The 17,069-nt window shown below is 44.8% G+C and overlaps 1 protein-coding gene and 1 non-coding gene across 2 annotated transcripts in view; both read left to right on the forward strand.

Moving 5' to 3' along the window:
- DCAF12 (DDB1 and CUL4 associated factor 12) overlaps positions 1–6,859 on the forward strand; it is a 30,315-nt gene extending 23,456 nt beyond the window's left edge. Inside the window, exons 8-9 of the mRNA XM_044265502.1 lie at positions 4,037–4,215; positions 4,753–6,859. Coding sequence (XP_044121437.1) covers positions 4,037–4,215; positions 4,753–4,911 — 338 coding nt within the window. The 3' untranslated portion in view covers positions 4,912–6,859. The remainder of the gene's footprint in view (positions 1–4,036; positions 4,216–4,752) is intronic.
- A 9,805-nt stretch (positions 6,860–16,664) lies between these two features.
- On the forward strand, positions 16,665–16,767 carry LOC122917865. Its single transcript, XR_006386492.1, has one exon. It is a non-coding gene; the product is annotated as a U6 spliceosomal RNA (small nuclear RNA).
- Positions 16,768–17,069: the final 302 nt, after the last annotated feature.

Genomic DNA, 17,069 nt, shown 5'->3' on the forward strand with positions numbered 1-17,069 from the left:
TAAGAGTCGTGGTATAGCCCCTGTTCGGTAGGAAGATATTGCAGAAGATGAGACCTTCCACCTTAAACAGCCTTAAAAAATTAAGGGTCATATAATTTTTCAGGGGTAGATGATGAGGAAGCCGAAGGCTAGCTGAAGACAAAGCACAAGCTGACATCCTGCAGCCTCCCCCTCACCCCCTACTCCTCACTCCTGGGTGGGACCTGTGTGGCATTCTTCCAGGGATCTCGGAGCTAAATGTTAATACCTTGCTAGAGCAGAAAACAACTTGACAGAGGCAAGACCCCTGGTATCTTGTAGATGGGTCTTCTTTAGCATATGAAAGTTCTTTTGAAACCTCCCTTTTCCTTACTTCCCCCACCTTAGGAGTCTATAATCAGCCACTCCTCAAGACCTGGGGCAGTGGCTCGCTCTTCCCCTGAGTCCTGTCCCTGTGCTTTAATAAACCACCATTTTGGGCGCCTGGGTGGCTCAGTGGGTTAAGCCGCTGCCTTCGGCTCAGGTCATGATCTCAGGGTCCTGGGATCGAGGCCCACATCGGGCTCTCTGCTCAGCAGGGAGCCTGCTTCCTCCTCTCTCTCTGCCTGCCTCTCTGCCTGCTTGTGATCTCTCTCTGTCAAATAAATAAATAAAATCTTTTAAAAAATAAATAAATAAATAAACCACCATTTTGCACCAAAAAAAAAAAAGAAAGAAAAAGAGAGTCCCACTGTGCCCCGCCTTAGAAGTACATTGCAGATGGGTTTTGACTTTAAGTTTCTATGTTGGTTGCAGAACAAGTATAGTAATATTTATGAAACCTGGTGGAGGTATTTGGTGACAGAAGAAGGGAGCTTATGAAACTGCAAATGGCAGCAGAGCATCAAGCCACCAGAGGCAAATTTGTGGCCACATGAAGCCTTTAGTGGAAACCAATAGGATATTGGTGGTTTTCATATTCTTTCACATATCTTGACTTTCTGTCCTTTGGCAGTTTTTTGCTGGTGCCTTGCCTGAACAGTAAACTTCATTTATGCTAAGGGTTAATGTGCAGTGAGGGAGTTTACTGAGGGCATGAGGAAACTTTTGAGGGTGGCCGATAGGTGGTGGATATATTCGTTATTTTGATCGTGCTGGTAGTGTCGTGGCTATATACATATGTTAAAACTTTAGATGGGGGCTGGGTGGGTCAGTGGGCTTAGCCGCTGCTTTCTGCTCTGGTCATGATCTCAGGGTCCTACTTTAAATATGTGTAGTGTATTGTTTTTCATTTATACCTCAGTAAAAACTGAAGAAAATACTTAGTTTAGTTCTTTTTTCTTTTTAGTTCTTTTTTTTCCTTTAAAGATTTTACTTATTTATTTGACAGAGAGATCACAAGTAGGCAGAGAGGCAGGCATGGGGGAAGGGGGAGCAGGCTCCCTGCCAAGCAGAGAGGCTGATGCAGGGCTCGATCCCAGGACCCTGGCACCATGACAGGGCTGAAGACAGAGGCCTTAACCTACTGAGCTACCCAGGTGCCCCCTTTTTTTGCTTTTTTTTTTTTTTTAAAAAAGATTTTATTTATTCACTTGACAAAGAGCGGGAGATTATGAGTAGGCAGAGAGAGAGGCTGGGGAAGCAGGCTCCCAGCTGAGCAGAGAGCCCGATACGGGGCTTGATCCTAGGACCCTGGGATCATGACCTGAGCCGAAGGCAGAGGCTTAACCCACTGAGCCACTCAGGCGCCCCACTTAGTTTAATTCCACTGGGAGTGAATTCAGCTTCAGCCACCCATCTTTTTTTTTTTTTTTTTTTTTTTTTTTTAATTTATTTTGAGAGAGAGCGCGCAAATGAGAGAACAAGCAGGGGGCACAGCAGAGGGAAAGGGAGAAGCAGACTCCCTACTGAGCAGGGAGCCAGATGTGGGGCTAAGTCTCAAGACCCTGAGATCATGACCTGAGCTGAAGGCAGTCACTCAACTGACTGAGCCACCCAGTCGCCCCAGCCTCCCATCTTTTTTTTTTTTTTTTAAGATGTTGTTTCTTTATTTGACACAGAGAGAGAGAGATCACAAGTAGCAGAGAGGCGGGGGGGGGCAGGGGGAGAAGGCTCCCTGCTGAGCAGAGAGCCAGATGTGGGGCTTGATCCTAGGACCCTGGGATGGTGACCTGGGCTGAAGGCAGAAGCCTAACCCACTGAGCCACCCAGGCACCCAGCCTCCCATCTTTTATGATATATTTTCTCTGAGAGGACTTTTTATTTATCAAGGAATAAAAAGACTTATGTTTGTACTGTACCTTAAGATTTCAAAATACCTTTATCTGTGGTCTTACTTCATCTTACCTGGAACCCTGTGGGAAGCAGGTGGAAAAACATAAGGTTAGTGTTAACCCTTTTTTATAGATGAGGAGACCGAGACCCAGAGCAGTTAAAGTAACGTGCTCAACATCATACAGATTGGTGGGAGTACAGCCATAGACTAGAATCCAGATCAGGTTAACAAAGTATATTTTATCTCACTGTTGCCCTTCTCATGCAAAAATGTAGCTGCATTATCCTGGAATTCCTAAAAGGCACACTATGGATTACAATTTAGCCTCTCTCTTCCAAGTATTGTTAATTTTCATGCAGATACTGCAAAAGTGGCTTTTGTTTGGGGTTGGTTTTCAGTTATAGTTAAGACACTCATGTTTCAGCCCCCAGAGAATAATGTGTGCAATGAGAGTTGTAAGGGGAAAAATAAATTGGCTTGACTAGAATAATGTCTGCAATGAAAAGCTTTAAGAGGGGCACCTGTCAGGCTTAGTCGATGGAGCATGCGACTCTTGATCTCTGGGTTATAGGTTCAAGTCCCATATTGTGTGTAGAGATTACTTAAAAATAAAATCTTTAGGGGCACCTGGTTGTCTCAGTAGCATGCAATTCTTGTCTTGGGGTTGTGAGTTTGAGCCCTATGTTAGATAGAGAGATACTTAAAAATTAAAAAAATCTTTAAAAAATTAAAAATTTGAAGTATCTGGGTGGCGCAGCCGTTAAGCATCTGCCTTCGGCTCAGGTCTTGATCCCAGTATTCTGAGAACCTGGGATCAGGTTCTCAGGTCCATGGGAAAACCGAAGCCCAGTAAGATAAGCTAGTTGACTCAGAATTCCCCCCAGGTGAACCCCCAGAATACTGGGATCAAGACCTGAGTCTAGTCGGGCTCCCTGCTCAGTGGGAAGCCAGCTTATCCCTCTCCCACTCCTCCTGCTTGTGTTCCCTCTCTCACTGTGTCTCTCTCTATCAAATAAATCTTTTAAAATATGTAATTTAAAAATTAAATGAAATCTCTTTAAGTAGGCTCCGTGCCCAAAATGGAGCCCAGTGCAGGGCCCGAACTTAACAGCCCTGAGATTTAAGACCTGGACTGAGATCAAGAGTCTAATGTTTAACCAACTGAGCCACCCAGGCACCCCTAAAAAATTTAAAAAAAAAATTAAAAAAAGCTTCATGAGATTTTGGTTACTATTACAGGGGTAGCTTTCATGCCTAATAAGGAAATACTGATTCCATAGATAATATTGAGCCCCTCTGATGTGCCAGGAGACGTATCCTGTGCACTTATTTGATCCACAGATGCAATATCAGATAAAGACCTCTTGCACGGTAGTGGTTTTAGGTCAGATAGGAAGAAGTCCTTTTTAACATGATTTGTAAATAGCAGATTACCCTGTTTCAGTGTAGGTTTGGAAACATACTGAAAGAAAGTTTAGAGTTCGGAAAGATGACTCCACAATGAGTCTAGGGGAGGGAGGTTCTGGGTACACTTAGGGTCTTAGGCCAAAGGCATCTTAGACATCGTCAGGCCTCTGGCACTTCTCTAAGGCTTATGGAAAGGTTCCTGTTAGTGTCTGAATGGGCATTGTGCCACCAGGGTTCTCAGGCTTTCACATGAGCTATTCCTGCCATAAACACCTGGGAAAGCCACTGTCTGGTATTTGGAGGTGCCATGTGACCTCAGTGCCAGAGAAATACAGGTTAGCAGATTGTCAGTGTGTGCTCTCCCTACTCATTGCCCTTTACTTTTGTCTCTCTCAGGGATCCGGTCAGTGAGCTTTTATGAGCACATCATCACTGTGGGTACAGGGCAGGGTTCCCTGCTGTTCTATGACATCCGAGCTCAGAGATTCCTGGAAGAGAGGCTCTCAGCTTGTTATGGGTCGAAGCCCAGACTAGCAGGGGAGAATCTGAAACTGACCACTGGCAAAGGCTGGCTGGTGAGTAAGCCCCTTTCTGACATGGTTACTGAACAGTGACAGAAAAATTGCCTTCAGTCTACCCACCTCTTCCCACCCCCACTGATAACATCAGCCACCCACATACTTTCTTGATGGTAAGAGGCACTCCTTAGAGCAGAGGAAGGCACTCCCCCTTGATTTTGCTTCTGTGTCTACATGTCCATGGGAAAACCGAAGCCCAGTAAGATAAGCTAGTTGACTCAGAATTCCCCCCAGGTGATAATAGATCCGGAAGGAGAAGGACCCCCGCACTGTGGTGGCCACTGAATTACTAAAGAGTTTGGTTCCGGCTGTCCTGAGACTTTGGGTTGGTATAGCAGTTGTTCATCCTGTTCCTGCCTCATGTTCATTTGGGAACATGAGGCTCCATTTCCCATGAACACCAGTCACAGTCTCCTAACATCAGGTTAAATGCAGGACCCTCTCCTCAAGACCAGAAGGCATTCCTGTCCCTTTCTGTCCTCTTCTCTGCCCCATGGCCTAGAGTGCTAACAGAGTCTTGTTTTCTTCCCATAGAATCATGATGAAACCTGGAGGAATTACTTTTCGGACATTGATTTCTTCCCCAATGCTGTTTACACCCACTGCTACGATTCGTCGGGAACGAAACTCTTTGTGGCAGGAGGACCCCTCCCTTCAGGGCTCCATGGAAACTATGCTGGGCTCTGGAGTTAATGACAACTCTCTCCCAAAATGCAGAGATTTACACTAACTTCCATCCTTAGTTTTCTTGTTTCTTTTTATTTTCTTCCAGTTGTGTGAGGCCCTCATGTTAGTGGGAACAGGAGAGTTTGCCTATGGTTTAGGCACTTGACAGGAAGCTCTGTACAGAAATTTGAAGCCTTTTTTGTTGTTGGTTTTTTTTCTTCAGCTTTTGGTAATCAGAATTTTACTGTCTTTTTTCTTTCTGGCTTCTCAACCAAACACTGTTAATTATTTTTTCCTTAAGTGACACACACTCTCCCCTTTTGGTTCTTTAGGCTGGCGTACTCATTCTCACCCTTACTTCACTCTTGAGAGGTAGGGCTCCTTTATAATTATGTGGTTGCTGTCAGACTTTCTGTGAAAGTTTGGGGGCTGTGTGTGTGTCTGTTGTGTGTGTGTCTGTGTGAGAAAGAGAACTTGGATGCCTGCAAACACTGTGTGTCACTGAAAGTACCTGGAGTAAGAATTACTTGTAATTAAAATATTTATAAAAAAAAAAAAACAACTTTATTCACAGAGTCAGCTTTGGGACTAGTCTTTATCTTGTTTTGTAAAATCTAACGGCACTGATTATAGGAATTAAAAACAGAAAAACAATCACCACCAGGAAGACCCTTTGAGTTAGATTGCAGGCTTCCTAGTGATGCTCATCCCAGGACTCCAGAGTGATCCGTCCCCTATCTAACTTCCCAACTTGGTGTTGCCCAGGTGAGAATACTTCTGTGTGTCATTTCCACTTTAACTTCCCATCTGCTTAGCCAGTGGCCCGCTCCCTTAAAACATCAGGGTTTCTATCTGGATGCAGTTCTGGAGGCTGCAGAAGGCTTGGTAGAACTTGGTAAAGAGAATCCCCATCCCAGTCTTCCTTTTCCTTCTTCAAACAAGATGCGATCTGGTATCTCAGGGGCCTGGAACAGGGGGCCTTAAGTCTGCTAACATTCACATACTCAGTCCCCTTGGCTTTGGGGAGAAACTTCTCCTTTGCCTTTCTTCTAATCTCCCCAATGGGTTTTACTTTGCTTTTCTAAATTGGGTTCAGTCCAGGAGGGTGGGGTAAGCAGGGGGTCTATCTGTGTGTAGTGAGTCCTTCATGTGTGTAATGTTCATTTTCTTATTACAGTGGGGCTGGGGTTGAAGCCATCTCTCCCTCTCTGTTGGCTCAGACTTGGGATGGTGGTGGGTGGCCTATAGCCAGCAACATTGTGCATGTAAAAGCATTGATGTGACTAGTAATTTGTTCCTCCCTTGAACTCTGTTTAGTCTGAGGTTTTGAAACTGCAGGCAACTGACTGACCGTAATGTCCAGTTATTCCTTGCTTTTTACGCATCATGTTGCAGATAGCAGCTGTTCCCACCCACAGATTCCTCCTCCATTCTAAGCACATACTCTGCTTCTGTCAGCAGCCTATCCTGGGGAAAGGAAAAGTCATATTTATTCCTGCACTCTAGTTTCTAAATTGTTCTCCCAGTTATCCCCCTCTGCTCTGGGTCTAAGTGGGGTGATTGAAAAAAAGAGTGCCTTCTCCTTGATAATGGGGGCTGTTGGGGGAGACAGCAAGTCCACCCTATCTTGGTGATACACCAGGTGCACACCACAGGTTCTAGAATTCTCATCTAACCTAGAGAAATAGGTGCTATAAACAGGGAATTAAGTAAAATGCTGGATACTATAGATCTTTTAATTGTCTTAATTTTTTTTTCTATTAAACTACAGTCTGTAGATTTCTTAGTTCTCACAGAACTTCTATCATTTTAAACCAACTTCTATATTAAAAAAAAAAAGTCTTAAGTAGGATGTTTTGTACTGTTGCCAGACCCTCTTCTGTGATGGGTAATATGTTTGATTGTTTGAGATTTTGTTTTTAAAAATGTAGCACTTGACTTTTTGCCAAGTAAAAATAAATATTCCAGTTGCAAATTGGTTTGAGTGAGCATGTATAGCCAAGGGACAGCAAGAAAAAATGATGGTTGGAGGGCTAGGATTGCTTGGAGCAGAAGAGGAACAAGAGTTCCCTCACAGTTAAAGACATGTCAAGTACAGGGGCGCCTGGGTGGCTCAGTGGGTTAAGCCGCTGCCTTCGGCTCAGGTCATGATCTCAGGGTCCTGGGATCGAGTCCCGCATCGGGCTCTCTGCTCAGCAGGGAGCCTGCTTCCTCCTCTCTCTCTGCCTACTTGTGATCTCTCTCTGTCAAATAAATAAATAAAATCTTAAAAAAAAAAAAAAAAAAGACATGTCAAGTGCAAACACACAGATACTAAGACCTGCTTGCTTCTGGTCCCTAGCCCTGGCCCAAGATCAGTTGCTCCGGGGACCAGTGGAAGATGAATATGCCCAGGCTGAAGATGAGCAAGAAGGCTGCTAGTCCTTGCTCTGAATGACTGGATTTGAGTAAGGTGACCAGCTCCTCTCCCCCAGAAGGGTTGGTGATAGGTTCTATCTGCTTGAGTGGAGGGTTCCCTGGGAATGACTAAAAGTGGCTGCTCAGTGCCTAGGGAATAGGATATTATTATTTTTTTTTAAGTTGGCACCACAGCTCCTAGCTGCCCTTTATAAGAGGAGGAAACAGTGACCATAGTGAATGATGCTCTTCCCAGAGCTTGTTTGGGGCTGTAGCTGAGAGAAGGGCAGACTGCTAAATCATACCACCTTCCTTAGCTGATTCTGGAAGACCCATCAGGACTGGGCCACAGAGCCAGGCAGGCAGTAGATTCCTCTGTCACACGGTACTTATTCCTTTCTAGAATAAGGAAAGGGCAAGCTAGATAGAGCTGCCCTTTGCACCTGCCTTGGAGACTGACTAGTTCAGAATGATTCATGCAGGTATCTGCCTATATGATCAAAGGCCAGAAAACAGGAAGGGGGAAGTAAGCGATCAAGAGGGCTTCCTAGAGGAGAAGAGCCTTGCCTAAAATGAGATTTTTAGAATACCCAATCCATGGTATAGTGATGGGTATTTGCAGAATGTGCCATGATCAAGTTATTCCTGGGAAATGCAGATTTAAACAAAGACCTGGTGCTTTACTTCCCAACCTCAGGTTTTGGTTACTATGGGACTTGTGTTTATGGAATATGCTCCGAGAAAGATGACGGGATATGGGAGCAACCTGACTTGGGCTCCTGTCCTCCGGGCAATCTTGGCCTGCTCCTGTTTCTAGCCAGACTTTGCAGCAAAGTATTTATCTCACAGAAAAACTTCGTGGACTTGATAGGTTCCCTCCCTTTCCTGCCGCAGTCCCTATTCCCAAGCCATGAAAGAACCTCCTTGTTCTCCCTCAGGCCACATGCCTCATTCCAAATGGTCTACTCACTCCTCCCATCCTCCTGTGGATCCTTTTACAGACAGCTCTGGAAACATTCGTGCTCTAGGTTCCCTACCCTTGCCACGTTGATTAGTATTTCTAGTAAGGACTCTCAAGCTAGGCTTATCTGATCCAGCTGCCACACAGAAAATAACAAGTCAGGGTGTCAAGACCCTTGGCTTAGCATTGGGGTCAATTACAAGAGTCAGCCTATGACCCAAGTGTTTTTTTCCATTCCAGTTGGCTGATGTCTGGGAGTCAATGGATCGGGATTGGGGAAGAATCACTCAATGTTACTTGCCATTAACCATATCTCATTTCATGATAGTGTGCTGAGATGGCTTGAAGCTTTGAAGGTAGAGACATATACTAAGTCTGGAACCACCAATGAAAACAAGAAAGTTTGGGTTTCTTAGCTTGGTTCTTCTGCCCTTACTTCAACTCTTTAAAGGAGTAATCCGAAGAAACGTGAGAAATTTGTTTCTATGCTACCACTAGAGAGAGAGGTGTGAACCAAGCTGCTCCAAATGGGGCTATAAGCCCTTTTATGATTCAGCTCTCCAAGACAGAGCTGTGAGCTGTCCTCTCAAATTCCTGCTGGGTTGAGCCTCACATCGGAACACTCCTCTTGATTAGTGTGTAATTGCCGAAGTCAGAATTTTTAAAGGATAATAATACTCATTAACTGAGTTCAGAGTCACATATTTACTGCATTTTGTTAAGCACCATTCAGAGCTGTAATTAACATCCCTAGTGCTATGGACAGGAAGAAAACAAATGATCAACTTCAGTCTTAAAGAAAACAAACTTCCCTCACTTGTAGCTACTTTTTTCCTTAACTGGTGGCAGCCTAACCAGAGGACTGGAAATAATAATGAGGCTGCAGGGTCAAGGCCATTTGCCTTGGTAACATTTGCCAGATAACATTGTACCATGGCCTGAGGTGTGGAGGCAGTGCACTGCTTATGTAAGAAACATCCTTCCATCTTCACCACCACCACGCACTCTCTGCTCCTCTAGGATCTTTGGCTTAAAACACAAAGGTTATTGCGTCAACCACCATGCTTTAGTTTCCCCCATTAGGTCCTCCCCCACCCCACCCGCAGCTGGGGAAGTGGAGTAGTCTACCACTGATTAGAGATAATCTTGCTATTCTGCAAGGGGAATCCATGCCACCCCCGCAAGTGCTGACCAACCTCTCAGGTAAGTGTGAACCAAAAGGGAAAGGTATGGGTTCTTTTCTAGTTCTACTGCAGCTGCGTGTGGCCATGACTGAACAGGTTTTTTCCTCTCTTTAGATTGTTTTTTCATCTTCTACAATGAGGAGAAGAGTTGAGATTAGACATTAGATGATTTCCTGGGTCTTTAACATCCACAACTATTCTAGTGCAGGCAAGTCTCAGAAGAATAGGAAGCAATCCCTCTCCTCAAGCCGTTTGTCCTCAAAGCAGGTAAATATTATAGCAGGGCTTGTTAAGTTTCTTATTTTCCTAGTGACTTCCAATAAAACATTGAGAATTGTGGGTTGAATATTGTCTCTCCAAAATTCAAGTCTACCTGGAACTTCAGAATGTGGCTTATTTGAATTGTAGATGTAACTAAGGTAAGAATCAAGATGGAGTCATATTGGGTTAGGGTAGGCCCTAACTGCAATGAGAGTGTCCCTCTCTTGCATGTGTGCTCACTTTCTCTATCTCAAATGAATAAATCTTTTTTTTTTTTAAGATTTTTTTTATTTATTTGACAGAGAGAGACACAGCAAGAGAGGGAGCAGAAGCAGAGAGAGAGGGAAAAGCAGGCTTTCTGCCAGAGAGTCTGATGTGGGTCCTAGTCCCACGACCCTGGGGTCATGACCTGAGCTGAAGGCAGACACTTAACAACTGAGCCACCCAGGGGCTCTCAAATGAATGAATCTCAAAAAAAAAAAAGAGGAAAGGAAAGGACATACAGGAATATACAAAGAAGATAATGTGGAGAGAAGTGGAGATTGGGGTGATATTCTTTAAGCAAAGGAACACCAGTAGCCCGCAGAAGAAAAAATTTTCTGATAATACAAAGATGAACAGTACTCACATAATAGTGCTAAGACTTGTAAAAGAAAAATTAAAGCCCAGGCAGCGCCTTAGTGGCTCAGTTGTTAAGCGTCTGCCTTCAGCTCAGGTCATGATCCTAAGATCCTGGTATCGAGCCCTGAGTCAGCTTCCTTGCTCAGTGGGAAGCCTGCTTTCCCTCTCCCACTCCCCTTGCTTGTGTTCCCTCTCTCGCTGTGTCTCTCTCTGTCAAATAAATAAATAAAATTTAAAAAAAGAAAAGAAAGGGGCGCCTGGGTGGCTCAGTGGGTTAAAGCCTCTGCCTTCAGCCTAGGTCATGATCCCAGGGTCTTGGGATCAAGCCCCCCATCAGGCTCAAGCCCAGAACCACACTGGAATTGATTCTGCCTGGAAGATCCATTCCTTCTAGGGCCAAGACAGTAATCCCCAAACTGCTCACCGCTGGTTCTTTTTTCCTACCTATTTCAAACTGGTCTGAATATTTTTAACTTTTACTCAAGATCATCTTTTCACAGTGCAGACTATAGAGTCAGGGTGCTTTTCTATCCTGAGTTTATTGGCCAGTAACACATACAGCTATCTGCATTCCCCCTGGATTGTAGAAGATAATAGATCTAACTAAGGCTTGTCATACCTAAATTTGCTCTACTGTAGGATCTGCCTTGTACCTGCCTGTGCAGACCTAGTTACTACCCAGAGTGTGAGAAAAGATCCCCAAGATCAAGGATGCATGCATGAGTCAAGGATGGAAGATGCATGAGTCATTAGATAAAGTTGGCATTGACTTTATTGTTTCTAGGCTACCGGTTAATCTAACTGGTGCCTCTGGACTTTATTAGGAACCCTTAGCCTATCGAAATAGATTTATTGTGTTGAAAAATTATTGATTATTGACCCAGAAGTTTCACTTCTGGGAATTTTAGGAAATGTTTTAGGCAAGCATGCAAATATAGATGTATCAGAATGGTTTGTCATGGCATTAATTACAAAAAAACAAAAACACCTGGAAGTATCCTAAGTCTGTTAATAAGGAAATGGTTAAACGAAAATTAAAAAGGAAAAGAAAATGTAAAGTATTTGCAGGTCATCGGGTGCCTGGGTGGCTCGGTTAAACATCAACTCTTTTTTTTTTTTTTTTTAAAGATTTATTTATTAGAGAGAAGGCACACACATGTGAGCAGGGGAAGCAGCATAGTGAGGGAGAGAGAATCTCAAGGAGACTCCTCACCAAGCAGGGAGGCCGATGCAGGGCTCAATCCTACAGCCATAAGATCATGACCTAAGTCAAAATCAAGAATCAGTCATTTAACAGACTGAGCCACCCAGGCACCCCAAGCATCCAACTCTTGATCTCAGCTCAGGTCTTTAAATCAGGGTTGTGGGGGCGCCTGGGTGGCACAGTGGGTTAAAGCCTCTGCCTTCAGCTCAGGTCATATCCCAGGGTCCTGGGATCGAGCCCCACATCGGGTTCTCTGCTCGGCAGGGAGCCTGCTTCCTCCTCTCTCTCTCTCTCTCTCTCTCTCTCTGCCTGCCTTTCTGCCTACTTGTGATCTCTGCCTGCCAAATGAATAAATAAAGTCTTAAAAAAAAAAAAAAAAAGAAAACGTTTAAAAAAAATAAATAAATAAAATAAATCAGGGTTGTGAATTAAAGCCCCATGTGGGGCTCACACTGGATCTGGAGCCTACTTAAAATATCTGCAGGGGGGCCTGGGTGGCCCAGTGGGTTAAACCTCTGCCCCTGGCTTAGGTTGTGATATCAGGGTCCTGGGATCAAGGGCCACATCAGGCTCTCCACTCAGCGGGGAGTCTGCCCCCTCCCACCCCGCCTGCCTCTCTGCCTACTTGTGACCTCTCTCGCTGACAAATAAATAAATCTTAAAAAATTTTTTTGCAAGTCAATCTCATCACAAAAAGACCACTAGATAATATATGCCTCTTGCTGGGTTGCAACAGGAAGTTTGTTTTTAAGATTATATTTTTAAGTAATCTCTATACCCAATATGGGGCTTGAACCTATGACCCTGAGATCAAGAGTCACATGGTCTACCCACTGAGCCACCCAGATGCCCTTATGACACAAACTTAATAGAAGTACCTAAGAAGTGTTCCTGCTAGAAAACCAAACTTGATTTAAACAAACACAGATCTATCATCTCTAAGAAAATACAGTGGCTAGAGGAACGTATTAATGGTATAATGGGCATGCCATTACATGCAAATACAGGATTTTCCCAAGAAACCCAGAAACTTCTAGGGAGGCTGGGTAAGTTCTCCTTTGAGCTAGTGAATCCATCATCCACCCAGTAGGGGGAGCCAGAACTTAGTTCCCGAACTCTGGAGATCTCATTGCCACCTAAACTCAGTATGGTGTGAGCAAAGACACACAATACATGATTTTTGAGGAGGGGAAAGAGAAGGGGCAGACAGAGCTTTAATACCAGTCTTTTTTTTTTTTAAAGATTTTATTTATTTATTTGACAGAAATCACAAGTAGATGGAGAGGCAGGCAGAGAGAGAGGGAAGCAGGCTCCCTGCTGAGCAGAGAGCCTGATGCGGGACTCGATCCCAGGACCTGAGATCATGACCTGAGCCGAAGGCAGCGGCTTAACCCACTGAGCCACCCAGGCGCCCCTAATACCAGTCTTGAAGGAGGGTTTTGTTGTTTGTTTGGGGATGGGTTTGCTATAATGAACTTTTCAGAGTAGCAGTCCTTGAACCAACCTCCCCTTTACATTTATGAACAGATTATTTACAAAATGATATGCACTCAACTTCTAAAAAGTGTGTGAATATGTGTATGTGGCTTATTTTTTTTAAACATTTTTTTATTTTGACAGAGCACAGGCAGAGGGAGAGGGAGAAACAGGATCCCCGCTGAGCAGAGAGCCTGATGTGGGGCTCAATCCTAGGACCTAGGATCATGACCTGGGTAAAAGGCATACATGGATTAAAGTTAGGTAGGAGGCAGCTTGGAGGAAGAGCGCTGGATCTGAGGTCATTGTTCTTAGTTAAATCCTGTCTCTAATGGTTAACCAGCTTGTTGGCTGTAAGCTGTTTGAATCTCTCTTCACAGATAAGGGATATGAAGATGCTTTGAAATAGTGCACAACTATAAAGCTTTCCCATGGCTCCCAACAGCCTGAGCCATCTGTTGAGATTTCACAGTCCCAGGGATGTAGCAGATCTCCCTCACTTAAGCTCAGTCCAAGAAATTGTGACTGTGGGGCAGCCAGGAGCATGGGGACTAGCTGGTGTTCACCTCAACAAAAAACTTCAACTCCTCAAAGCATCCAGCCAGGCTTTTACCTAAGCAGGAACCATGAGCCTCTGTATCCCTTCTGGTTGCAGCCTCCCCTTTTAACCAGAGAGGTGAGACTGCCCATGCTAAAGTCAGAATCCATGTGTGGCCCTTCCCCCCAATACACAGGTGGCCTAAGCAACGCTGGAGAGAGCTCTGAGCTCTCTGAGAGATGATGGAGAGGTAGCTTCTCAGATAACACTACAGACTCTGCTAAGAGCTGAGCTGGGAGAATTAGAGAAAGACATTGAGGGGAGCGCCTGGGTGGCTCAGTGGGTTAAAGCCTCTGCCTTCAGCTCAGGTCATGATCCCAGGGTCCTGGGATGAAGCCCTGCATCCAGTTCTCTGCTCAGCCAGGAGTCTGCTTCCCCTCCTCTCTTTCTGCCTGCCTCTCTGCCTACTTGTGATCTCTGTCTGTCAAACAGATACATAAAATCTGAAAGAAAGAAAGAAAGAAAAGAAAAGAAAAGAAAAAGAAAGACAGACAGACAGCAGACTTTGGTACTCATACTTCTCATACATCATTGCTGATGAGGGTTGGGGAGTGACCAGCACCAGCTTTGTCCCACTGGGCATCTACAGGTCCAGGTTGGGTCCACCTGTGTTTGGAGTAGGTGCTGATTTGTGTTTGGGTTTTTCCTGAGTTCTTTTCCCAGCCCAGGTCTCACCTTCTGTAGCTGGCTGTGGCTACAGCTGGGGACAGCAGTTTTCTGCAGGGGCTCTTCTTCAGCAGGGCATGTTCAGGCCTGTAGGAACTGGCTTAACTGGCTTCTGAGAGTCTTGACTCCACCCCAGACTCCTTTAGCTTCAGGGAAGAAGGTTTGGGGGGCAGGAGGAGGAGGAGACAAGATACAGCCAAAGGGAACCATGAACTCTGGAAATCCCTGGACAGGTAACTTTATTCTGACGGGAGGATTCCTCAGGCTTCCCTGAGGTTCCACCAACCTATGGCCTTACAGGTCCCAGAACAGAGACTCCAGCCTCCTATAGTTTGTATCACTTCTGATTCTCCATAAAGTTGTGCTCTTAGAGAAGACTTCCATGCACGTTACCATTGCACAGCTCTCTAGAAGCAATCATCTATGGTCAGGACTCTGTAAGACTAGATTCAAGCTCCTAAAGGTCAGGAACTGAGCTTTTATAAATTATTTTTTATTTTTTAATTGTATTTATTTATTTGAGAGAGAGATCTTGGGGGTGGGCAGAGGGAGAGGGAGATCATTTATTTATTTATTTAAGAGAGCAAGAACCCCAGTGGGGGAAGTGGCAAAGGGAGAAGGAGAAGCAGACTCCCCGCTGAGCAGGAGCCCAACTTCTAGCTTTCTTGACTCCTGTTTTATCCTATGTTCCTGATGGTTTGCTGTGTTGCACACTTTCAGGCCAAATTAAGGGGTCATAAACAGCATTATTTTAAAATTCCAGGGATGCCTGGGTGGTTCAGTTGGTTAAATGTCTGCCTTTGGCTCAGGCCATTATCTTAGGGTCCTGGGATCAAGTCCTGCATAGGACTCCTTGCTCAGCAGGGAGCCTGCTTCTCCTTCTGCCTGCTGCTCCCCCTGCTTGTACACTCTCTGGTTCTCTCTGACAAATAAATAAATAAGATCTTAAGAAAGAAAAAAGAAGGGCGCCTGGGTGGCTCAGTGGGTTTAGCTGCTGCCTTCGGCTCAGGGTCCTGGGATCAAGTCCCACGTCGGGCTCTCTGCTCAGCAGGGGGCCTGCTTCCCTCTCTCTCTCTGCCTGCCTCTCTCTATATTTGTGATCTCTCTCTGTCAAATAAATAAATAAAATATTTTTTAAAAATACTATAGGAGATACACCTGGGTGGTTAGGTTTCTGCCCTTGGCTTGGGTCATGATCCCAGCGTCCTGAGATCGAGTCCCATCATGTCAGGCTTTTTGTTCAGTGAGGAGCCTACCTCTCCCTCTGCCTGCCATTCTCTTTCTCTCTGTCTCTGTCTCTCTCTGATAAATAAATAAATAAATAATCTTAAAATACTACAGGGAGTGAAGAGGTGCTCTGAGGTCACTTTCATCTCTCCAAATCTTTGGTTCTAAGGTGGTAAGTGTAGCTGCAGAATTCAACCAGGAAAACATGGACCTGAATGGAAAATTACGTAGAATTATTGCATTGAGCATTTGGGTATAAGGGTTGGGGGGTTACCCCAGACTTAGGAGTTGGTAGGGAAAAAGTCAAAAAATGCCTCCATCTATGCTGCATATATATATATTTTTTTAAGATTTTTTTTTATTTATTTGACAGACAGAGATCACAAATAGGCAGAGAGGCAAGCAGAGAGAGAGAGGGGGAAGCAGGGTCCCCGCTGAGCAGAGAGCCCGATGCGGGGCTTGATCCCAGGACCCTGGGATCACGACCTGAGCCGAAGGCAGAGGCTTTAGCCCACTGAGCCACCCAGGCGCCCCTATTTTTTAAGATTTTATTTATTTATTTGACAGAGATCACAAGTAGGCAGAGAGGCAGGCAGAGAAAGAGGGGGAAGCAGGCTCCCTGCTGAGCAGAGCGCCAGATGCGGGCCTCGATCCCAGGACCCTGAGATCATGACCTGAGCTGAAGGCAGAGGCTTTAACCCACTGAACTGCCCAGGCACCCCTGCATATATTTACTTCAAACAGTCTTTCAAGAAATTCTCTAGAGTTATGAGAGGAATCAGCTCAGTTAAGTGTTAGGCTCTTTATCTTGGCTCAGGTCATGATCTTGGTTGTGATTTAGTCCCTCGTGGGGCTCTGCACTCAGCATGGAGTCAGCTTAAGAGTCTTCTCCCTCTCCCTCTGCCCCTTCCCCCTTCATATCCTCTCTCTCTCAAAATAAAGTCTTTTTTTTTTTAATTTTTAAAAAGATTTTATATATTTATTTGACAGAGAGAGACACAGTGAGATAGAGAACACAGCAAGGGGAGTGGGAAAGGGAGAAGTAGGCTTCTCACTGAGCAGGGAGCCTGATGTGGGGCTTGATCCCAAGACCCTAGGATCATGACCTGAGCCAAAGGCAGACGCTTAATAAAAAACTGAGCCACCCAGGCACCCCTTAATAAAGCCTTTGGTGTGGGGGAAGGAGTGCTCACTTTGGCATCACATATACTAAAATTGGAATGATACAGAGAAGATGAGCATGGCCCCTGTGCAAGGATGATACACAAATTCCGTATATATATTTTTTAAGTTTTGTTTTCTTTTTTTTTTCTTTTTTAACTTATTTATTTGACAGAGAGAAAGATTACAAGTAGGCAGAGAAGCAGGCTCCCTGCTGAGCAGAGAGCCTGATTCAAGGCTGGATCCCAGGACTCTGGGATCATGACCTGAGGCGAAGGCAGAGGCTTTAACCCACTGAGCCACCCAGGCGCCCCGTCATATTTTTTTTAAAGGAAAATGCAGAGAAATTTTCTCCTACTGCTTTTTTCTCAATTTCACTATTTCTTTTAATCTGTTTCTATATATATATAGTCTCTCTCTGTATTTGTT

Source organism: Neovison vison, chromosome 9 (genome assembly GCF_020171115.1).
Source record: "Neovison vison isolate M4711 chromosome 9, ASM_NN_V1, whole genome shotgun sequence".
Classification (NCBI taxonomy): Eukaryota; Metazoa; Chordata; class Mammalia; order Carnivora; family Mustelidae; genus Neogale; species Neogale vison.